The sequence below is a fragment of the Melospiza melodia genome, chromosome 20 (assembly GCF_035770615.1).
Source record: "Melospiza melodia melodia isolate bMelMel2 chromosome 20, bMelMel2.pri, whole genome shotgun sequence".
In the NCBI taxonomy this organism is placed as follows: Eukaryota; Metazoa; Chordata; class Aves; order Passeriformes; family Passerellidae; genus Melospiza; species Melospiza melodia.
In genome coordinates, this window is record NC_086213.1 from 12,823,121 (window position 1) to 12,846,557 (window position 23,437).

Sequence of the window (23,437 nt, forward strand, 5' to 3'; positions counted from 1 at the left end):
CTAACACAGAGGAATCCACTTTCAAGAAATCCCATCTTGTAAATTATTTTCCCCTTCACCTCCCACTCCAATTCTTAAGGAATGGAAGAGCTCAGGCTCTTCCCTGGATTGCATCCATACATCCAGGTGAGTTACACAGGTGACACAGGGGCAGTGTCATTATCCCAAAATTTCCAGGTGTTTTTGGAGTGCTGGGCTTAAAAACATCTGTGACCCTCACTAGCACAGGCACAGATGTCAGGATTGCTGGGGTTTGCACCATTTCTGGAGAGAACAGAATGATAACGTTACAAAAGACAAATTCATTTTTCTCTGCCTGGATAACCAAAACCAAAAATACCACATTCTGTTGTTGATTTTATTTCTGCTAATAAGTGCTTAAAACAAACCATTAAAAAAACAAAAAAATCTCTCACTTCAAGCCCTTCCCACATCCACCAGGAGCACAGTCGGACCTGGAGTGACTATTCCGGGCTCAGGCTCACAGCAGGGACACTTCTAAGCTGCAGGAAACATTGTCCATGGCTAAGCCAGGTCTGGCTTCTGCTTCTCTTCCACCGGCACCCAGATCACTCCGGGGCTTTGCTCTGCACCCAGTCCCTCCCAAAGGGCAACTCCCAAGCCACGGTCGAGGTGGAGCTTTTTGGCAGGACCGAGCCTCTCCCTGCCAGGACGGTGCCACCTCCCTCGCTCCGAGGGATGATCCAAGGGCAAACCCGCACCAGGAAGGGACTGAACAGACCCCCTTGTCTGAACCTTCCCCTTCCCTCCTCCCAGCACAGAGCAGACACGTCTGCACCCTGCACTCCCACGCAGCCAGGCCACAAACCCTGGGACAGTCGGTGCTGTCCCCGCGCCGCAGGACCCCGGCACGCCCAGGGTTAACTGGGCTGCTTCCCGCCGGTCACGCTCTGCTCAGGGGGCAGCACGGTCTCGATCTGGAACGACACGAACTGCCCCTTCTTCAGCTTCTTCAGGGAGCTGCCAGGGCTGCCCCCAAACACGCTGTCTTCCACCTTGAAGGCCAGAGAGGGCAGGCCCCGCGCTTTCCTTTTCACGCCCTTGCGCTCGCGCTTGCAGGCCGCGCTCATGTTGGAGATCACCTGCCAGGAGAACGGAGGGGCTGGGCTGCCAGGGGTCCCTCAGCAACCAGCTCAGCTCTGGCACAAGCTCAGCGAATCCCAGAATTTCAGAATCCTTAGGGTTGGAATCCTTAGCTCTGGAGGTCATCCAGGCCAACCCCATGTCCAGGCAGGGTCACCTGGAGCAGGTGACACAGGAACATCCAGGTGGGTTTGGAATGTCTCCACAGAGGGACAATCCACGGCCTCCCTGGGCAGCTCCAGGGCTCTGCCACCTTAATGGAGAGAAGTTATTCCTCATGTTGAGGTGGAACTTCTCGTGGTTTAGTTTATGGTCATTCCTCCTCATCCTGTCACTGGGCACCACCGAGAAGAGCCTGGCACAATGATCTGACACCCCTCAGAGAAATTTCTCTGGGTTGATGAGATCCCCTCTCAGTCTCCTCCAGACTGAGCAGGCCCAGCTCCCACGGTCTCTCCTCGTAAGAGAGGCTGAGAGTGAGTGAGAGCTGGCAGTGTCACAGCTGCATGCACCTGGGGCAAGGGAGGGACCCAGCAGGGACTTCCCAGCCTTGTTCTCCCCACCCAAACCAGCAGGAGACCTTGCAACGTGAAACTGCAATTCCTCTCAGAGCTGCCGGTCAGCAGAGGGCAGAAGGGGATCTAGGCTGGAGTGCCACAGAGCCCAGGGAAGCTTTATCACCTCCTGTTAATTGCAGCCCCAATCCCTGCCTGGATGCAGGAGCAGCAGAGGCTCCCTTAGGGACAGGACAGAGCTCTCAGCGCCCTGTGCCAGGACCTGCAGCTCCATTTCACGAAAGGGGAGCTGAGCTAGTGAACCTGAGCTGCCAAAGGGATCAGATCCTACATTTCCTGTTCCCAGGCCCTCCTCCCTCCTGTCCCATATTCCTCCTGTCATTCCCTGGCAAGAACCACCACAGTCCAGGTGAGATCAGAGAGAACCACACAACCCTGAGTGTAAGAAATGACTGAGCAAACAAAGCACTTGAGCCTTGTCTGTGGTTTTTTGGCACACAGTTCACCAAGCACTTCACAGGGGACACTGAGGTCATTTTTCAAGTGAGGGAACCAAGGACTAGACAGACAAAATGAGCTGCCCAAGGTCACCAGCACGTTAGAGACAGTCAGGAGCTGCATGCTAACTTTGCTCCCCAAGCCCATCTCCCTGGCCACTGGGCCACTACTCCTCAGGGCAGCCCAAACCTCCTCTCATTTTGGAGCAGAGCTACTTTAAACCTTTGCACAGCATCTCCCTGAAGGCTTCCTGTCCCTGCCTAGGGAGGGACTCCCTTGGCTGATTTGGGATGCAGATTACAAGGCAGGGAGCTGGGCAGGCTGGAACACAGCTCTCATTAGCCTGATGGGGCAAGTCAGTCCCTCCTATTTCATCACCCACCTCTGAGCAGCCCCACCAGCAGCTCCCCTGTGCTGCTGGCCCAGAGGGTCCAGCTCTGCTCCTGCTGCCCTTGGCACACACACTGAGGTGCCACCTCTCCTCTCAGGCCAGGCTTGGACTTAGCTGCAAAACGATTTCAAGGCACCACAAGACTTACAATCTCCTTCACCACGTTCTGCTGCTCCTGCACCGTGGCTGTGAACGGCGGGAGGCCGTCGGCCTTACCGGAGCCAGCCCCCTGCTCTTTAGAGTCCTTGACAAAATCCACCTGCAAGGCACAGACTGGGAGTTACTCTGCACCCACGGCAGTGACAGAGCTCCTGCAGGGCTCCCCTGGGCCGGGCAGTTACCTCTGAGGACAGGCACACGTATCTGTTGAACATGAGGAAGAAGGGGCTGTACTTGGTGGCCGAGTTGACCGAGGTGCGGAACTCGAAGAGGACGGGGTCCAGGTGTGCGTCCCACTCGCTGGGCTTCTCGTTCACCACGCTGCAGATGGAGGCCCTGAGCACCTCAGCACTGTGCTCACCAGGGCCGGGGGGGTCTGTGGGCTCTGTGGGTGTGAGGAGCTGGGAGATGTTCCAGCGCTCACACAGGTGCCGGCTGACCTGGGAGAACACGGAGATCACGGCGTGTCAGCCCCACAGCAGCCTCCAAGGCACTGCCCCCTGTGCCAGGACAGGCACTGTGCCCCCTGTGCCAGGACAGGCACTGTGCCCCCTGTGCCAGGACAGGCACTGCCCCCTGTGCCAGGACAGGCACTGCCCCCCCTGTGCCAGGACAGGCACTGCCCCCTGTGCCAGGAGAGGCACTGTGCCCCCTGTGCCAGGACAGGCATTGTGCCCCTGTGCCAGGACAGGCACTGCCCCCCCTGTGCCAGGACAGGCACTGTGCCCCTGTGCCAGGACAGGCACTGCCCCCCCTGTGCCAGGACAGGCACTGTGCCCCCTGTGCCAGGACAGGCACTGCCCCCTGTGCCAGGACAGGCACTGTGCCCCCTGTGCCAGGACAGGCACTGCCCCCTGTGCCAGGACAGGCACTGTGCCCCCTGTGCCAGGACAGGCACTGCCCCCTGTGCCAGGACAGGCACTGTGCCCCCTGTGCCAACAGAGGTGGAGCAAAAAGCTCCCCAGAAAAATTAGAGCCTGGGAAAATGTTTTGCAATGACAGCTCTCGTGCTTGAAGCTCTCCACAGCACTGGGAAGCTGGGTTAATCCCAGGGCAGGGCTGGAATTTCATGCACATGGTCTTTCCTTCTAAGCAGGGAATACTTGCACCACTGATCTACAACCTCAAATCCCTGCCATGGTGAAAGCAGTGGCAAATCAGCTCCCACTCCTGGCAAATCAGCTCCCACTCCCAACAGGGGCAGGGATACAGCAGCAGCGCCTCGCCCCCACTACACAGCACATCACAGCTCTGCCTCCAGGACCTGCTGCCTGCTGAGGGTCACACTGCCCAAAAAACCTGCTGAAGATCACACGTTGCCCAAAAAACCTGCTGGAGGTCACACTGTCCCTGAAAACCTGCTGGAGGTCTCTCTCCTTCCCCTGAACCAGCCCACAGCACACCTACCTCCTCGCAGAAGTCCCAGCTCTGACTGGTGTAAATGTTCTTGGAGGCGCCAAACCTGGGCAAGAAGAGGACACACAGCTGGTTTTACTCCATCAGCTGAGGCAGAGCCCAAGGAGTTCCATTTTTATGGGTGCAAATGGAAAGGAAGGGGACAGGAACCTCCAGTGGAGATGGTGCTATTGAAGCTGCTGTGACCTCCCCAAGAGCAGAGAGTTCTGCTGGTCCCTCTGCTCCAAACCAGCCACGCCTGTTTGCTTTGGAATGATGAGGCAGCAGCAGAAACGAGAGCAGCTTCTTGTTCTGAATTCAAATCTCCACTGGCCCCACGTTGTTTCCCACAAGGACAATGTCACACGGTGACACGAACACTTTCTAGGAGAAATCTGGGAATGCTTTAAAGCTTCTGCAGAGAACTGGGACAGAGCTCCCCTGGCCTTGGGCTACTCAGAGAAACATTTCTGCCTCTTTCTTCTCTGCCCATAACAGGAGGATAGCAGGCTCTTCCCAAGGACTTTGTAAAGAGCCACTGCATGGTCTCTCCTGTAGAAGGGAGAGTTCCTGCTCTCACAGGAAAACATGCTGAGGACACCAGGTATTTCTGCAACTGCAGAGGTGCAAAGTAACCAACAGCAGAGGAGCCTACCTGTAAAAAATAGTAGCCAGGGCTTTAGCCACGGAGAAGGGATCCTTCTTCTGCAGAGGAGCAGCCTCCACCCACTTGGTGAAGTAGTCAGTCACAAGCAGGACGTGTGTGTTGCTCTGGCTTGTCTCAGGAAAAGGCCCTGCATAAACAGCCATCAAAAAAAAATCAATGTGATGCCCTCATATCCCCCAAATGGGCAAAGTGAAAAACCCAGTTGCTGCAGAAGTGGCCACGACTTTCTTCTGCAATGTCCTTTGGACAGAACATTTTTGGTGACCTTGGTCAGCAAAAATACACCCATGGGAGCCTCGGTTCTGGGGAAGAGAGCCCGCCCACCGCTCTCACGGTGTGAGCTGAGGGAGCCCAGCCAAGCCCAGGGATCGGGTGTCAGCCTGGGCGGCTGCTGTGGCCTCCTGGCACCTCCTCAGAGGCAGCGGCAGCTCTCCCTCGGTGCGAGCGGCAGCAGGTCTGCCACGCTCCCCGCTGGAGGGAGGAGCCCCGAGAGCCACTTGAGACATTCACAGTCACTCACCGTGGATGTCTAATCCCAGCACTTCCCAGGGGGATTCCACCCTGACGGGCCGGGCTTTCCGCGTCACGTTCTTGTTGTGCTCCGCGTTCTGGCACGTTTCACACATCTTGATCTGGAGAGAGAAAAGAAGGATCAAAGGACTTGGGAACGTGTTGATGGATCCTGTCAGGCTCAGACTGCACCGTGAGACACACAGCAGGGCTCAGCACTTTCCCTTCTCCCAATAAAATAACGAGGTGCAGGAAAAAAAGAGGGCGAAACACAACAGGCTGACTCATCTCACCTTTCTCAAGGCTCACCTGACAGCTTTCTCTGACACAATAACCAAATTTCTCAACGTTGCCTACAGCTAAGCTATTTCTCACCCAGTTTCCAGGAGAATTTTTTTGTATTTTGACCTCCTAGTGCTGGTTAGAGAAATCCTCAGCCCTAGGACGCTGGAGGAGCTCAGACCATGCAATGCAAGCACACTCCTTAAACCACAGTGCTGCAGAGTCCTGCTGCAGGGAGCTGCCAGCAATGAAACAGGCGAGGCAAAGCAGTTGAGCAGACACTGACATCCTCCTCTTGCCATAGTTTAGGGAATTGGGCAGCCCTGGAAAGAATCCAAACTGCACAAAGGTGGACTCAGCAACTTGTCTGAAACAACCCCACACTGCCATGCTGACCAAAACTGCACGAGGAGGGTGAGGAGGCTTCCTGACACTCAGGGGAAGACATCCAGGCTGCCCAGCTGCCTGGGGACGCTGCAAGGTTCACCTGCAGAGCAGCTCGGTGTGTGGTTTCCCAGCACATGCACAGGCAATGACATCACCCCTGCACCAGCGCTCCTGTGGCTGCTGCCTCGGGCCTGCTGCCAGCACCGGTGTCACGGACACGGTCACTGCTCTCCACTTACCCAGTCCACAACATCCTTCACGATGCCCAGCCAGTAGTACCGGCTCTGGATGCGGTGCACGGTCTTTTTCTGGCCCAGGTGGTTCCCGATTTCGGTGAAATGGCTTTCCAGGAACACCTGGCGCCTCCGCTCGGGGTCCACGATCACCTCGCGCTTCTCCTCCTTCTTGGGTCCCACGTAGTAGAGGCAGCCGCCTGCACGGTGCCAGAGGTTTGGCTGCAACACCGCCCTCCCACAGCCGCCAGAAAAGGCTCATTTTGCACAGCGGGGAACCCAGCTGGGACACGGCTCCGGGGCTGCGCTGCCTGGGCAGTTCCTGCTGCCCCTGGAGAGTGGAAACACCCCCACGCACGGAGCTTTTCTGCACCCAGGACCGTGTGAAATCCTCCGCTACCACAGAGCCACAGGGCAGCCGTGGAGCGCCGGTGCCGCCCCGACCCCGCTCGGTGCCCGTGAGGCGGCGCCGGGCCCGGGGAGCGGCGGCCGCGATGGCGCTGCCCAGAAACCCCATCCCCTCTCCACGCCGAGCCTCCGGCACATCCATCCATCCATCCCCCCGGTGTGCGGGGCCGGCACCGCCCGCTTCCCCCCGGGGCAGCCCGAGAGCCCCGCGCCGCCCCCGGTCCCCACCGTCCACGACGAACTTCTGGGCGTAGCGCTTGAGGTTCTTCCTCTTGATGGAGCAGAAGCTGGGCGGGAAGCAGCCCTCGGCCAGCAGCCGGTAGATGTCCTCGAACTTGCTGCCGTGGCCGCAGGGCTCGGCCGCCACCACCACCTCCCGCTCGGCCACGGGCAGCGCCGCGTCCATGGCCGGGCCGGGCCGGGCCGGGGCCGCGCTCAACCCGCCGCGCGCGCCCCCGGAGCGCGCCCCCGCCGCCCGCGCGCGCCCCCGCCGGGGCAGCTCAGGCAGCGTCTGCAAAGAACCTTCGGCGGCCGCTGCCGCTCCGAGCGGGCCCGGCCCGGCCCCGAGGGCTGCGGGGCAGCGGGCGCGCTGCCGGACAGGGCCGCGGTGGCGTCACGGAGATGACAAAAACACCGAGCGTAAAACCGGGGAGAACGGGCGATTCCGCCGCTTTCCGTTTTCGCCCTGGTTGGGAATTTACCGATGCGCCCTCCCGCGGACGGAAGCGGAGCCTTTTGAGGGCAGGACCGAGACGCGTTCTCCGGCAGGAAACATGTCCGCGGGCCGGACGTTCCGCGGGTGCGCCTGCTTCTTCACCGACAACATCTTCGTGGGGCGGTTCGGGCTCCACGTGCGGTACCGGGACGAGCAGCAGCTCCGCCGGGACCACGGCCGGGTAGCGCGGGGGCCGGGCGGGCCGGGGGCAGCGGGCCGGGCCGGCGGCCGCGGCGGTGACGGGCCCGTGTGTTGCAGGCGCTGCGGGAGCGCGGCTGCCGGAGCGAGGAGCAGTTCCGGGAGGTGCTGAAGGAGGTGAGCGGCGGGAGCCCCTCACGGCCACCGGGGGCTCGGGGCACTAGCATGGGCTGGGTGCGGAGGGACATTTCTCACTGTCCCAAGGCTGCTCCAGCCCAGCCTTGGGGATGGGACAGCCACAGCTGCTCTGGGCACTCTGTGCCAGGGCCTCACCTCCCTCACAGGGAGGAATTTCTCCCCAAAAATCCCTGTCCTCTGTCAGTGTGAACCATTCCCTGTGTCCTGTCACTCCAGCCCTTGGAAATCGTCTCTCTCCATGGTTTTTTGTCGGCCCCTGCAGGGCCACCCTGAGCTCACCCCAAAGCTCCTCCTGCCCAGGTGAGCAGCCAGCCTTTGTTGCCTGCAGAGCTGCTCCGTCCCTCTGCCCATCCCGGTCCCTCCTGGGTCGGGCTGGGGCAGCTCCCGGGGCCGGGGAGGGGATGGGGAGCCCCGGCCCCCACAGGGATCCCCTGAGGGACCCCCTCAGCCCCGGCCCCCTCAGCCCCGGCCCCCTCAGGGACCCCCTCAGCCCCGGCCCCCTCAGCCCCGGCCCCCTCAGGGATCCCCCTCAGCCCCGGCCCCCTCAGGGATCCCCCTCAGCACCCAGTGCCACACCGGGGGTCGGTCCCCTCGGGAGTTCGGGCCCTGCTGGAGCCCCTCAGCTCCTGCACCGCGTCCCGATCCAGCCCGGGGCCGGGCGGAGTCCCCAGGGAAGAATTCCCCGCGGGCGCCATCAGCGCGGAGTTTATTCAGCCGCCACCCTGCGATTAAATCCTGTCAGTCAACACATCCCAGCCGCTCCCTCCGTGGATTTACCCCGCTGCCTCCCAGTGCCCTCCTTTGTCTTTCCTCGTCCCTTTCTGTGCTAATCGTTTTTAAAGGCAGCCCCGAGATGGGTTCCTGCAGAAATTCACCTTTATCACGAAATTTCTGCTTCTTTCCAGGCCAGGGACAGGGATCAGTCCCTCACCAGCTCCAATGTCACCTGACACCAAGGGGACAGACATGTTCTTTTAAAAATTCTTGGCAGAATGATGGTGGCTGTAAATCATACTGTAATTAAAGCTTTATTAACTGGATAATTATGATTCATACAGCAGAGAATTTATGAGTAGAACAGCACAGGATTTCCTCAGGCAGAATCAATGGAGCACAACAAGCAATGTGATCCAGAATTTATAAAACAAGATCCTAATTTATAATCTACAATCACCTTGGTCCTAAGCACTTTTTAATCACCTGGGCTCTTTGCAGATCTGCTCAGACCTTCATACAAAGTTTATGTATCAATATAAACATCATAGAGGAGACTTAGAAATTACACAAGTCAATAGGAGTCACTCAGTGCTGGCAGGAAGCAGATGACAGTGGCTGTCCCTGGCTGGGGGAGGGCACAGAGAAATCTGATTTTTCTGCTTGGTTCCCAAGACCTTCAGGGACGGGAATGAGCACAGGAGCTGCCTGGTCGCAGGGAATGGCTGCTCACTCTCTCCTCAGTGAGGACTGCTACAAATGAATCTGTGAGGGGGAAATGAACGGGAGGAGCTGCCTGGATCAGCTTTTGCTCTGGAAGGGCAGCTCAGCCTGTCTGCACCACACTTAGCAGTAATCCCTTCATGACAGCACTTGTCTCACTCCCAGCAAATGTCTTTATTTTGGACAATGCCTCTATTGTCAGAACAAAAACCAGATTCTGGAGGTGTCAGAATGCCTGAAAGGGCTGAGAGCTCTCAGCTCCACTTGGCACTTCCACAGAAAAGTCCTCAGTCACTTTTTAAGCCAAACACTCTTGTGTCCCAGAGGTGCCCCCAAACACAAATAACTGGATTGAATCAAGGAGCAGAATTCCTGGAGCTGTTTCCCTCAGCCCTGCTGATTTCTGACAGTGTGCTCTGTTGTTCACTTGCAGATTGAAGCAGAAGTGCAGAGGAGGAAACAGTTACCCCAGCAGTCAGTGGAACGCAGAGCTATCATCTCCAAGTGCTACAAACCAAAACACCCAGAGGTGTACACGCTGCAGGTACACACAAGGTTTGGAATCCCCTTTTGCACGCAGGAAAAAATCACCTGAGAGTTTTATTTTTGCAGTTTGTTTCCCCCTCTCCTCAGGATTGCACAGTACTAAAGCTGCACTGAATTAAAACACAGGTGTAGCACATGAAAACTAGATTTAAAACTTTAAAAACAGCACAGTGTGCTCTCCAGGCAAGGTTCCTGGTGTTCCAGCCAGGAAAGGCTCTTTCCTGTCATGTCTGTGATAAATCTGGCCAGTTACTCCTGAAAAACCCATGAACTGAAGCAAGCAGCAGCCGCCCTGCCCCAGCAGGTAAAGCAGCAGAGCCAATTCTGCATTTCCTGCTGTGGAATCACCCAGGTGTGCTCAGCCCAGGGACTGGGGATTTCCCTGGGAGCCATTTCCCTCTGATCGTGTTTCTGTGTGATTTTCCCATCCTTCCCTTGACACCAGGACTCCTTCCTGGCCCCAGAGTTTCTGGAAATCGAGAGGTTCTGCACATCTCCAGGTGCTGATCTCCAGGGCCTCCTGAGCTACCTCGAGTCCTTCTCAGGTAAAGAAAACAACCTCTGATCACAGAGCTCCCTGGTGAGAGCTGTTCCCCGTGTGGAGCAGCTCTGCTGTGGCACAGCTGAGGCTCACAGGACGTTCCTCCTGCCTCAGGAGGGGGTCTGGAGAGGCAGCAGCTCTGGATCTGAGCCTGTTTTCTGCTTTCCATCCTGCTGATGTCTCACCAGAGGCTCCAGCTGCAGCAGGGCTGGGGTTCTGGTTGTTCCACACCTCACCAGGAGCTGCTGAGGGAGCACTGGGAGCTTGGCTTTCCTCCCTGGGTGCTTTCCCATTGCAGACAGTCCCTGTGGGTTAGTCTGGGCTGAAACAGCTTCAGCCTGGATTTCAGTCTTTGAAAAGGAGAGCTGGGTTTCCAGCTTCCCTGGAGGCAGCAGTGAAGCTCCCTGCCTACCAGAAAAGCTGCCAAGATGCAGAGGGGAAGAGGCAGAGCTGCCTCCTTCCCTCAAGGCAAAGGACAGCAGTGTCTGTGTGCAGAGCTCCTGGATTTATCCAGGGCACCAGGTCCAGACAGAACCTTCTGCTGTGGAAATGAGGGACCAGCATGAAAAACAACAAATGCACCCAGGGCTGACCCAGGGAATGGTCCCAGCACAGGGGGAGCCTGTGGGTGCTGTGCTGTCCCTGCCAGCAGGAGCACTGGGAACGTCCCCAGCATCTCTGTCCCTCTGTCCCTGTGCTGACAGACAAGAGGATCTATCGGCTCCCAGTGTTCACAGAGCACTTCTGCCAGGCCCTGCTGGATGAGCTGGAGAACTTTGAGCAGTCAGACATGCCTAAGGGCAGGCCCAACACCATGAACAACTACGGGGTAGGACTCATCCCCTGTGCTTCCCTTCCTCCAAATTTCAATCAAGGAGAGTTTTTAAACAACACTCACCTTTTAAAATTATTACTCTGTGTTCCCCCCATCCCTCTCCACCTTGATCCTCCTTCCTTTTCCCTTTGCTCCAAAGCCCTGGAGCTGGGGCAGGAGGAGGGCAGAGCTCTGAGGAGCTGCTGAGCTGGGCTGAGCTGCTCCCCGCGCTGTCCTGGCGCAGGTTCTGCTCAGCGAGCTGGGCATGGACGAGCGGCTCCTGACGCCGCTGCGGGAGCGGCTGCGGCCGCTGACGGCGCTGCTGTACCCGGAGCTGGGCGGGGCCGGCCTCGACAGCCACAGAGCCTTCGCCGTCAAGTACGCCCTGCACCAGGACCTGGACCTCAGCTTCCACTACGACAACGCCGAGGTCACCTTGAACGTTTCCCTGGGAAAAGAATTCACAGAGGGAAATTTGTACTTTGGGGAGTTCAGCGAGGTACTGAGCACGTCCCACCCACCTCTCCCTCCTCATCCCTCTCAGCTTCCAGGCATCCACTATCCTACAAAACAATTCTTCAGAGTTCTGACAGTCAGACCTGCTCTGTCCCTTCCCCATGGCTTGGCTATACAGGAGCCTCTTTTGCTGCAATATTCCCACATCCAATACCAATATTCAGTATTTTAAAGAGAGGGCAGATGCAGCTTTGCAGTAGAAACTGGAGTGAGACAAACCATCCCCTTTCCAGATCAGAAACTGTGAGCAGGGAGGTGCTGAGGGAGAGATTTATTTCAGATGTGACTTCAAGCTACATCTCTAGCACCTGTTTTTAGGGCAAGAGAGGGGTAGAAGCTCTCACACAGCAGTGAAAAGTGTGTGTGGGGGGTTGCTTGAATCTCTCTCAATTCCCTCTGAACCTGGCACTGGGAATGAGGGTTTGCCCTCTCCATGGTGCTCCCTGGGTGCTGTGGGTAAGAGGTGACAAATTTAAACCATTGAGGGCTTTGCCGGTGTGACACCAATGCCCTGCCTTTGCAGGACCCCAGCCCGGTGCCCCGGTACATCGAGGTGGAGCACGTGTGTGGCCGGGGGCTGCTGCACCGAGGGGGGCAGATGCACGGGGCGCTGCCCATCGCCTCGGGGGAGCGCTGGAACCTCATCGTGTGGATGAGATCGTCGGCCGTGCGCAACCGCCTCTGCCCCATGTGCCGCAGGAAACCCGAGCTGGTGCCGGCCGAGGGCTTCGGGGACGGCTTCACCGAGGGGGAGGAGCAGCCCGGGACCGTCAGTGTCTGTGCCCTGGGCTAGCGGGGGCATTCCCCACACCGAGCTGCCCAAAGCTCCTCCCTGACTCCCAGGCTGCACAAGGAGCAGCTCTGACCTCGGGAAGGGATGCAAAGCCAGCCCTGCCGGGATTCCAGCTCGAACTCGGCTCCTGAGGGCTCGGGCTGGGGGACTCTGCAAGCACAGAAAGCCCAGCTCTGATTCCCTGCAGGAGCTCTCTCAATATCTCCAAGTGCTCCAGGAAAGCAGCCAAAGCCCCCTGGCCTCTCTGCCAACAGCAGCACCCCAGGTTCTACTGGAAATGGGGCAGAATGGGCCAATAAACCAATTCTGGGCTGTTCTTAGGGCTCCTGTCCTCTGCTGCTGAGTGGGCAGGGAGGATCTGCTCAGGAATGAGATGCAGGTGGTTCATAGTGAGCTGCTGGGAATTGCCATCACTGGGTGTTTGTGTAACCCAGGCTCAGAACGATCCCCCAGGAGCAGCACCGATCCCCCAGGGGGGCTGAGGGATCTCCCAAGGCTCCTTGGGAGCACAAACTTCCCTTTCAAAGGTTTGGTGAAGCTTATTAAGCAGAGGCAGAGTTTTGGGAGCCACCTGCAGCACAGCAGAACTTCCCAGAGGAGGATGAGATGTACATTTAACTTTGCTTTAGTTACATGAGCCAGTGAAAATATAAAATAACTTGCCAACCTGGGGGCAGCAGCAGACAAGGCCTGGGGCTGCTGAATTTGGCACCAAGATCCCCCAGGAACTGATGGTTGAGGCTTTCCCCTCCTTCCTTCCAGCTGGCTGAAAGCTCGTGACTCTTCCATCTACTAAACAAACTAAAACCAGCCAAATATCGTCTGATTTCTGTATAGAAAATTAACTCGATATTCGATAGATGCTGCTGAATTTGAGGGTCTTTTCCATGGATGTGTTCAGAGGAGCAGTCGCAGCCCGAGGGCAGTCCCGTCGGTGGTTGTGCTGAAGCGGGAGCAGCTCGCACTGAAGGGGCTCCCTGAGCTCTCCCAGCGGCCCCGCTGCGTTTCAGCACAGGGCGCTGATAAGCTGCTCATTAGCAAAGCTCATTAAAATTACAGCGGGGGAAGGAAACCGGCCGTTGTATCTGAGCGAGGAGTCGCTACCAAGAAACGCAGTCTCGAAGCCTTTACCTCGTTCAGCCGCGAACGCGAGCGCTCCAAATCTGCTCGAATCCACCCCAAAAACTGAGCTGCGGCCCGGGCGAGGCGGCCCCCGGAACCAAAGAGCGCGGCCCGGCTGCCGCCCGGCCCCGCGCGCGGCGGACCAGAGGCGGGAGGCGGCCGGCGCGGCCCCGGCGGCGGGAGCCCCGCTCGGGGCGGCGGAACCGGGCCCGGTGAGTCCCCGCTCCTCTTACCTGCGGCGGGGCCGGACCGGGCCGGCTGAGAGCACCGGAGAAGGGCGGGCCGGGGGGAAAACAGACCCGAGCGCTGCGGCGGCCCCGGGGCCGGGGGGGCTGATAAAGAGCTGCGCACTTAAAGGGGCCGCGCCTGGAGCCGCGCGCGCAGAACGCGCCCGCCGAGCTCTTAAAGGGCCAGCGCACGTTGTGCTGAGCTCTTAAAGGGACAGCACACCTTGCACAATTTCTTAAAGGGCCAGCGCACCTGGCGTTTCGCAGGCTCCCCGTGCCGGGGTGAGGGCAGGCACAACCCCTCCAACCGCCCAGGGCCGGGTCTGGGCAGGGCCGGGCGGGCCGGAGCAGTCGCTGTGGACCCCGCCCGGTGTCGGGGTGGAGGTGAGAGAGCCCGGCCTGGGGCTCAGCCGGCCTGGGATGCTGCTGGGGTGCATTTGGGATGCTACTGAGCCCAGCACCAGATCCATGGTCCTCCTGCTGTGCATGTGTAACAGTGGGTTTTTCCTGCTGCTGTGCATGTATAACAGTGGGTTTTTCCCGCTGCCACAACCAGAATGAAAAGATCCAAGTCCCAAACGCTGCCCCAGCAAGGCCCCATGCAAGGGGCAGCTGCTGGGTGTGTGTGCACGGAGGACTCTCATCCTTCCCTGCGTGCCCCTAATGGTTCTGCGTTTTTTCCCTGATTGAAATTTCCCTATGGAAATCAATCAAAGGTCTGATTTGCTCGGGAGCAAATCCAAATTGCTGCCTGGGAATGCTGAGGTGGAAAACAAACAATTCATTAAATGTGCTGGTTGGAAGGTGGTTGTGAGAAAGCGTTCCCAGCTCCTGCTCTGCCCACGGTGCCAGTTTGTTTTTAAATTAATGAGAGCATGGATCACACTGCCCTGGGGCCGCCGGCATTCCTGGGGCTGATGGACAGGGGGAGCAGCTCAGTGCATCATCTGTTTTCTAAGAGTAAATTGGAACATTAAAAATTCATCCTTCCCCTTGGCTTGTGCCTGCTCGCAGCATTTTAAGTAACGGGGGATTGACTCAGGAGGACATTTTGTTCTGCTGACTGTGGCTGCAGTGTCCATCAGCCCTTGCCTGTGTCCATCTGTGGTGCAGCTTCTCCTGCTGGCTCCTGGTGCCATGGGGTGACCACGGGCACAGCCCTGCTCCATGCCTGCCCCAGCGGGGTCAGCCCAGTCCTCCAGGGACAAACAGCAGGAGCGCAGGGAAAAGCTGCTGGAAGGATTTCCTGGTGGGAAACCTGCCTGGGGACACCGGTGTGAGGCAGCTGAGGGCTGTCCCTGTGCCAGCTCCCTGCCCAGGCTCCGTGCTGGGGGCTGGTGGAATTCCCAAGGCTGTCATGGGGGATCAGCAGGGTGTGAGCAGGGAGGGAGGGTACCTGGAGCAGGTTTGCCTGGCTGCTGGCTCAGACTGCAGTGAAGGATTTGGGGCTGCTGGCAGGGTTGGTGCCCCGTGGCTCTGATGTGAGCCCTCCTTTCCCCTTTCCCCTTTCCCCAGGAGCTGCCATGGCCCACGGGCGCTCGCGGAAGCGCTCGCGGAGCCGGAGCAGAAGCGGCTCCCGGAGCAGGCAGGAGAGGAAGGAGAAGAAAAGGAGGAAGAGCAGCAAGGACTCGCAGCAGGGCAGCAGCTCTCCACTGAGGAAGAGGATCTCTGGCTCTCATGGACACAGCTCCAGCCTGGCAGCGGCCAGGGAAGGTGGGAAGCCTTTGCTTACACCACATGTCCCTGGGGCAGAGAGGGCCCGGGGGGAGAAGAGGGTCCCTGGTTTCAGTTGGTGTCTGTCACCTTGTCCTGCACTTTGTGCCCACTTTGGTCTCATTCTGACAAGTTCAGAGCCCTCAGCCCCTCCCTGAGCTGCCCTGGTACCACAGAGCATCCTGGGTTAACGTGGGCACAGAGGGGAACTCCAGGCAGGAAAGAATCCAGGCTGAGAGGGGGGGAAAGAACAACATCTCTGCTCTGCAGGGCCCGGGCTGCTCCTCTCACACTCTTCTTGTGTATTGCAGAAAAGAAGAAGGAAGGAAAGGACAAAAAGAAGAGGAAGGCCAGTACCTCTTCCTCTGGGACGTCTTCGTCCACTAGCTCTTCCTCATCTTCCTCTTCCTCCAGCTCCTCTTCTGATGACTCCAGTGACAGCGACTCCAAAGTGAAGAAAAGTCAAGACAGCAAAAAAAAGCGAGTGAAACAGAAAGACAAAAAGAAGAGGAAGAAGAAGAAGAAAAAAATAAAGAAGAAATCAAAGAAGAAGGCAAAGGAGAAGGCTAAGGAGGAGAAAGCCAAGGGAGAAGAGGTGCCTGGCCCCTCGCTGGAGCAGTGGCAGAAGGAGTCAGTGGTGGACTCTGGGCCAGGTAACGAAGCTCTTTCCCTCCTGGGGGAGCCTGTGCTGGGCCCTTTCCATGTGGGGTGTCTGAGGGAAGCAGGGCTGGGTGCAGGGAGGAGCCCCAGGCTCCCTTCCCTCCTGTGTACAGTGCCCACCTTTGAGCCACACAGAGATTGGTTTGTGAAGTGTCAGGATGTGGTTTATAGATGGGAGTGGGGAACAGAGGCCAAATGGAAGGACAGAGTCAGCAGTAAATCCTGGCAAAGCTGCTCCAAAGGGATGTGAAGTGCCCCTTTCTTTGGGAGGTTTGTCACCACACCCTGGGAATGGGGTGTGGAATGTTGTCCAAGGGCTGCAGCCCTGGTGCTGGGCCCTGTCCCGGAGCACAGCTCTGACTGAGCCCTGCTCCCAGCTCTGACAGATGAGCAGAAGTCCCGGATCCAGGCCATGAAGCCAATGACAAAGGAGGAGTGGGATGCGAGGCAGAGCGTCATCAGGAGAGTGCTGGATCCTGAGACAGGGAGAACCAGGTATGGCCCTGGGAACAGGGGCATGGGGACAGGGATGCCTGTCCATGGCACTGCAGCAGCACACCTGAACCCCTTCAGCCTGAGCCAACCCCTCACAGGTACCTCCTCATCAGGCCCGGTGTGACTTACCCAGAAAGTGACACAGTGACACCAAACCATTGAACTGTGTGCACACAAGGCACTCTGGGCTGTGTCCCAGTATCCCATTGCTGCATCCACTCACATTTCAGCTCCAAAGCCCTGGGCCCTGCTAACACCCAGGTGGGAGTGAGGAGCATGTGCCCTGTGGGGTTACAGACAGTGATCAAACCCAAATTCATTTAGCTGCCAAATAGAAATGACCCAGTTTTTAATAAACTGCATCTTCTCAGCAAGCAGAAAACGTCATGCTGAAGAGAATTGGGTATGACAAGTCCAGGCTTAAAATAGCAGGCAGCCTGCAGGGCTCGGGGAGGTGTGGAACAAAGGTCGGTTCCCTGTAAGGCACGTAATGAAGACAATTAAATTCCTGCTCATGTCTGGAGGTGTGAGCCGCCTCCAACGCTGCTTGGAATTTGCTCAGCAAGATATTCCCCAGCCTGGCTGCATTTCAGGCCCAAACTGGCTCCTGTTCCTGAATGGCTTTGCAGGTTCCTGGGGCAGCCAGGACCACACCTGAATTCTATGAAAAAACGAAGAGGTTTTGCATGGGTTGAGGCACTGTGGATTGTAGGGGATGGTTTCATTAGGAGTGTTTTGCTGTGCCAGTGTGGCTGACTGCACACAGCAGGCAGTGCCCACAGCCTGGGGCAGAGCCAGCTGGCCCTCAGCTCTCAGGAGAGCACTCCTGTCCTTGCTGCAGTGTGGTGACATTAATCCCACGGGAGCAATGGCAAAGCTGCTGTGCTGTTTAAGCTTGACACAAAAACAAAGTCACAAAATGCAGTGTCAGGGGTGGGTCAGCCCTGGCCTTGCCTGGAGGTGCAGCAGGTCACACCTCTGCAGCTGCAGGACCTGGCCAGTACCCTCAGGGCTCCTGGGCCTGTGCTTGTCTTGCAGGCTCATTAAGGGGGACGGGGAAGTCCTGGAAGAAATCGTCAGCAAGGAGAGACACAAGGAGATTAACAAGGTGAGGGGAGCTGGGCACAGGCAGGGAGCTGCTGCACCCAGAGGGGTTGTGTTCCCTCCCTGGGCATGAGCTGAGCCCTGCAGCACTGCCAGGGCCCCCGGGTGGTGCTGGTGGCCCTGCAGGCCTGGCAGGAGTGCTGTGAGTGCTGTGTGTCCCTTGCAGCAAGCCACCCGTGGGGATGGGCTGGCCTTCCAGGTGAGGACAGGGATGCTGCAGTGAGGGCAGGCCCCAGCCAGCCCTGGAGCCCGTCCTGTGCCCCTGGAGCACGCAGACAGCACCGTGTCAAGGTGTTCCCCAGGGGCCCTTTCCAGCTGCTCTGTAAGTTACTGACTGGGAAGGAGAGTGACTTTAGTGGCTCCTCTCCCATAAACAGCTTCTCCCCTCCGTGTCCCACTCAGGCCAGTGTGGCTGTAATGCACCTGAGCCATTTGCCCTGATGCTCCTCTGGATGCTGGAGGAGCTCAGCAGCACCCAGGGGACAGGCTCGAGGGTGCTGAGCACCTCAGGGTGCTCTGGGCTTTGGGGGGCAGGAGCCAATGCTGTGGCCAGAACAGGGTGTACCAGGGCCACAAAGCACACAGCTGGCTGCCACTTCTTCCCCTCAGGGGCTGCCCATGGCCCTTTCCCTGCTGGATCTGGCTCACCTGCACTCCCTGAGCCTCTCAGAGGGGAGTGGCTGTGGCTCTGCTCAGGCTGCAGCTCCTCTGAGCCCCGAGTGCCACCCTCCACTGTGCCCCAGGGCTTCTCCCAGCCTTCCTGCAGCTTCACCTCCTCGGGTAGGGGAGCACTGACCTGGCACACTGCACTGGCACCTGTGCAGGTGTGCTTGGTGCAGGGGTGGCTTTGCCTTGCTCTCTGCTCCTGCATGCAACTCGTGTCCCTTCCCCACAGCACAGGGCTCTGGGCTGCTCAGGGCCCAGGGCTGCTCTGAAGCAAACACAGCAGCCTTTTCCCTTGCTGGGAAGCCCATAAATCTGCAAACTGTAAAAAAGAAAAGGACAAATGGGTTAAAGGACAAATGGGTCCTGCAGGACTGATCTCCACAGAGGGTTTCCTCATTCTGTTCATGGCTGTAACCCCATTAAACTGGCACCTGCTCACATCTGATGACTTGTCTGTTCCTGGAGTACTCCCCCAGCCCAAAAAAAGCAGACAGAGAAAAGCCTTCCCGTTTCTTTAATCTGTGTAACTCACAATGGTACTGTACACGAAGCACACCAGGCATTGGAACGATGCACTAACAGCAAGGAGGAGAAGGAAGTTGTACACAAGGTTTGCCACACACACGCGAGTCACGGGCACGGCGCACGCGGGGCGGCCCCGGCGCCCTCGGGCATCCCCCGCTGCTTCCCCACGCACAGCTGGTACCCCTAGAGCAAGTTTTTATAAATAAAATATAACTAACATTGTTGGAATATAAAACTGACAGTCGAGGGTATCAACAGGCAGAGTTAGGGGACCGTAAGGCTTCTAGAACTAATAGGAAATGCAGCAAACAGTGGCGATACCTGAAGAAGGGGCTGCTACAGCAAGCACGGCGGCTGCTGGGAGGGTGGTGGTGACCCTTTGGCTGATTCCTGCTCTGGGCTCGTGCCCCTGACACTGTAAACGGTTTTTGGTATTAGGATTTCGCCTCATCTGACTGAGTGATTGAGCAAACCCAGGAAAACGGCTTGGAGGGAATGCACGGGCTCCTCTCTCTGGTTTTTTAAAAGACTTTAAAGGGACAGTGTCAGGTAGAAAGTCCGGCCTAAGGGTGCAGTAATATAAAAAGCTGCTTTTTGTAAAAAATCTGAGCTCTGCAGCAGAGTTTGATTCCCATGGAAACAGAAAAGCAACCCCAAAGCCCGAGGCTGTGTTGTGCTGATGTGCAGAACAGGACGTGGGCTGGCCCCGAGGGCTGCCCAGACAACGGCCCAGGGAGGAGGACAAGAAACTTCCCATTCTCTCCTTCCAAAGCAAACAAGTTACTCCTAACAAGGATAAATTAGGTCTTTACCCCAAGAGTGCCCCTTTAGTAAGCATGGAATTTACATTCATCTTTCCCTCACCACGTCCAAAGGGATCCTCTTCCATCCACGTGGAAAGGCATCGGGTCACGTGCACTGCTCTCCAAAACAGCTCGGGACAAACAGGTTATAAACACAGAGTGAAACTATTGCTATTGTTCTGTCAGTGTGGATTCTGCTTCAGAGGGATGAGTGCCAGATGGGGGCGGCTGAGGATTGAGCGATGGCGACGGGGATGGACTGAGTTGGTGAGGAAAAACTTAGTGGCATCATTATTTCCTGGTAACTGCACCCACCTCCCAGGGAGTTATTGCAGCAATAAAGGCCCTGCTCTACAATTGCTTCTCCGTGTTGGATCCGTACAATGGCAACGGATGGGGGCCAGGGGAAGGACCCGGGCGAGGTTCAAGAAGCTCAACAAAGGATGAGGACAGAGGTGCTGTGATTGTCAGGCTAACTGGTCAGGAGCTGTTTAAAACATGACGTGATGGAGAGGGTGAGTATCATATTGCACTTCTGCATTCATTGACAGTTACATTAAACTTGGTCCATAAAATAATTACTTTGTACATAATGCCTGAAACAAAAAGCTACATTTTTAAAATATTAATAAACCCTGAAGGTTCAAGTCCCTCCAGACATTTTTTTTCCCTCTACATAAATAAATAACTTTCAATTTTATATATCCACTTTTTATGTTGAACATTTACATTCGCCTCTGTTTTACACTATCTACACATAAGAAAATGTGAACATCTTGTCAACTGGAAAATGTACAGGTCATGTCTCGGTTCTGGACTTGGAGAAAAGGTGAATTTTGCAAAGGCCATATCCAAATTTGCAGAAATTATTTAGTGATGTGGTTTGGTGACTTCACAGGATGGATTGTGGCTTGGCTTCCTACTCACATGGCATCTGTTTGATAGAACATTCGGCTAGCAAAAAGCTGGGGCAAATTCTCATTGTTTCCAAACCCAGTAAAAGCTCTGGATGTACATTCAGAGAGAGCCAAGCTGAGTCAGCAGAAAGGGAAGTCAGTTTCTGGTGACAAAAAGTCATCAGGTACATTCTGTACTCGGATAATTACCAAGAGAAGCGGTTAAATGTTTTGCAGTCGGGTCTGAGCGCTCCAGGGGCTCTGATGCCGGTGGCAGCTCCGCACCGTCCCTGCTCTGCCTCGGCCTGGACCCTCCACACCACGAACACGGGAGTTGGATGAGTTGGATTTGTCCACCGTGGCCCAGAGGCAGCGAGCAGAGCAGCGTTCACAGTGCTGAGTGTCTCAGTGCGGCCGTCCTGCACCGTGCTTATTGAAACTGGTAACAAAATGAAGCAGCCGGTCTAAAAAATTCTCTGGTATAAATAAGATCCTCGTAAGTAGAAAGTGATATAAAGACAGGAGAGTGTGGTGGGGAAAGCAGGGTTACACACAGTCAGGGAGCTCAGTAGGACTAGAAAATCTCCACGTGAAGAGGCCAGCTGGAGTCTGAATGGGCACCGTGGAACCCCTGTGTGGATGCCCCTCTGCCCCAGGAGGTGTGTGCAAGGAGGGAACCTTTGCTGGCCCCGGCAGGGACAGGACTGAGGGGCTTTTCGGCAAGCCCTGGCTCCAGGCACTGTTCTCTGCCCCTGTCTGGGTGTCACTGGGGTGCCAGCCCTCTGCCATGCGCCCGCCAGCTCGCCCCAGCAGCACAAACCCAGTGCCTCAGGCACATCCACTGAGAAACACACCAGAAAGATTAAGATATGGCCTTTTCTTAAGGTTGCCTGACATTGTTGGCACACATCCTTACAGTCTCCTTACTGCTGGAAAAACTTCTGCACAGATTGTTTCTGGTTTTTTAAATATATACATATATATATGTGTGTGTGTATATATGTATAGGTATCCACACACACCCTGGCTTAGCAATATTTCATTGTCATGCACTACAAACACTGGTGTAGCTACATGAGATGGTAACAGGTTTCCATTCTAAAAATCATCAGTGCAAAAAACAACGAGGTTTTACAGTTCAGTAACTATAGGTAAAAGAAGCGAGTCTAGTTCCCATGAAAGCTGCTACTGAACTTGGAGAGAACCTGGGAAGAAAAAAGGTCTCAGAGGTGGACGTTGATAGAGTCAGACCCTGCATTTGGATGAGAAGAACTGCAATGCAATCCAGCTGCTGAGTGCCTTCAGCTGCTTCCAAATATATGGTGGTTACTTGCTGGAAATAATACATAGCGAGACTATTTGGAGACTTTAACAGCAATTAAGTGTCTGAGGTTTGTAACAGCTCAAACAAAATAGCTTGTATTCCTCTTTTAATATGTCACCACATTAAATTCCATCGGCTTCTAAAAGATCTGTTTAAAAAATAACAGTAATAACAAGAATGACCCCGCTGTCTTGGGCACGAATCTGCCGACATTCTGCCTCTGCCATCGGCCTCGATGCAGCTTCAGCTTTGCACTGCACCAGCCCCTCGAGAAAGTGGCTGCACGTGGAGCTCTCTCTCTGTCCAGGGAAAGCTCTCGGTGGCTCTGCCTGGCACAAATCCCCCGCTGGGGCCGGGGCAGCGGCATCCCCAACCCCAGAGCCCCCACCTGACTCCCGGGACAGCCCAGAACGAGCTCCCCCAGCCTCGTGCCCTGTTCTGTGGCTCTGAGGACAGCACTCGGTCACCGTGCGATGGCTAACAAGGCGAGGAGGCACCTATTTACAGTCACTGACCCTGGATGAGAGGAGGAGGCAGGAGAGAGCGCCATCCTGACCTGGAGACTTCCCCCCCCGATTTCCAGCTGCTCCTCGGGCTCCCGCTCCTGCTGCAAGGCCTGCACGTTCCGTGTGGGAAACATCCCAACTCTTCCCAGAACACCGTGGTTTAGAGTAGCACCATATTTACCCTTCCAGCCCGAAACACCGGCCTCGTCCCTCTTTCCCTTTATTTCTCCTCCGGTGGCTGCAGCTGACAATCCCGGCTCCGGCCCGGCTACTTCTGCCCCAGCAGGCCGGACTCCAGGCGGGACGCGGCGCTGCGGCCCCAGCAGCCCGTGGCGATGCTCATGCTGCGCTGGCTGCGCTCCCTGTCCCTGTCCTTGTCGCTGTCCGACTGGCTCTGGGTGCGCTCGGGCCGGTGCGCGGCGGGCTGCGAGGAGATGGTGCGCAGCAGGTGGTTCCTCTTGCGCAGGAACTCGGCCTGGCCGGGCAGCCCGAAGCTGCCCTTGCGCAGCGCCATGCGCGTGGTGTTCTTGGCGGGGCGCGCGCGGTGGTTGTACTCCAGCTGTGCCAGGTGGGCCGCGTAGCCCTCCGTGATGAACTGCGGGGCGAGGGGGGGCGTTAGAGGGGTGGGACGCGGTTCCCTGAGAGCCGCTGGCAGCCAGAGGTGTTCGCTCTGCCAGGTTCTCTGGGAAGTCAAAACTTCCTTCCTAATCAGCCGAATCCCAATAACAATCTACATCCACTCTGGAACAGAAAGCCTCACCTCCTTCTGGGAATGAAAGTTCATTATAAACTTCAAAATCCCCATCAGCCTAAAAATAGACTTCTACTCCTTACCTTCTTCCCCATTGAACGATTCGTATCATGATCTATCCTACAATTTGCAACATGATATATGGCCTCAGACCCCTACATAACAAAATTTTTCACCAACCTACTATTCTTCCTAATCGCCATACTCATCCTAATCATCGCCAACAACCCATTTGTCCTATTCATTGGCTGAGAAGGAGTCAGAATCATGTCCTTCCTTCCAGTCAGCTGATGACACGGTCGGGCAGAAGCCAACACCACTGCCCTTCAAGCTGTACTTTACAACCAAATTGGAGACATTGGACTTATCCTCTGCACAGTATGACTGGCCCCTGCCAC

The 23,437-nt window shown here is 56.6% G+C and overlaps 3 protein-coding genes across 17 annotated transcripts in view; 2 read left to right on the plus strand and 1 right to left on the minus strand.

Moving 5' to 3' along the window:
• The first annotated feature begins 7,156 nt into the window (after nt 1–7,156).
• OGFOD2 (2-oxoglutarate and iron dependent oxygenase domain containing 2) lies at nt 7,157–12,386 on the plus strand. 3 transcript variants are annotated; one of them, XM_063173122.1, is made up of 7 exons: nt 7,157–7,445; nt 7,523–7,579; nt 9,471–9,581; nt 10,029–10,128; nt 10,829–10,953; nt 11,183–11,437; nt 11,978–12,386. In XM_063173122.1, exons 1-7 carry the CDS (start codon nt 7,323–7,325, stop codon nt 12,245–12,247), a joined length of 1,041 nt encoding a protein of 346 aa, XP_063029192.1. In that variant the 5' UTR covers nt 7,157–7,322; the 3' UTR covers nt 12,248–12,386. The 3 variants fall into 3 exon arrangements, with proteins under 3 accessions (XP_063029192.1, XP_063029194.1, XP_063029193.1); XM_063173124.1 differs by lacking the exon at nt 7,157–7,445 and adding an exon at nt 9,750–9,887 and having other exon boundaries at nt 8,506–9,581; XM_063173123.1 differs by lacking the exon at nt 7,157–7,445 and having other exon boundaries at nt 7,541–7,579; nt 9,471–9,887.
• A 2,714-nt stretch (nt 12,387–15,100) lies between these two features.
• On the plus strand, nt 15,101–20,262 carry ARL6IP4 (ADP ribosylation factor like GTPase 6 interacting protein 4). 3 transcript variants are annotated; one of them, XM_063173137.1, is made up of 5 exons: nt 15,101–15,309; nt 15,621–15,962; nt 16,347–16,464; nt 17,503–17,572; nt 19,749–20,262. In XM_063173137.1, exons 1-5 carry the CDS (start codon nt 15,120–15,122, stop codon nt 20,007–20,009), a joined length of 981 nt encoding a protein of 326 aa, XP_063029207.1. In that variant the 5' UTR covers nt 15,101–15,119; the 3' UTR covers nt 20,010–20,262. The 3 variants fall into 3 exon arrangements, with proteins under 3 accessions (XP_063029207.1, XP_063029209.1, XP_063029208.1); XM_063173139.1 differs by lacking the exon at nt 19,749–20,262 and adding an exon at nt 19,198–19,322 and having other exon boundaries at nt 15,103–15,309; XM_063173138.1 differs by lacking the exon at nt 19,749–20,262 and adding an exon at nt 17,735–18,679 and having other exon boundaries at nt 15,104–15,309.
• PITPNM2 (phosphatidylinositol transfer protein membrane associated 2) overlaps nt 18,732–23,437 on the minus strand; it is a 123,694-nt gene continuing 118,988 nt past the window's right edge. For all 11 annotated transcript variants that reach the window (XM_063173129.1, XM_063173128.1, XM_063173127.1 and 8 more), the window contains one exon: nt 18,732–22,883. In XM_063173129.1, coding sequence (XP_063029199.1) covers nt 22,557–22,883 — 327 coding nt within the window. In that variant the 3' untranslated portion in view covers nt 18,732–22,556. The remainder of the gene's footprint in view (nt 22,884–23,437) is intronic.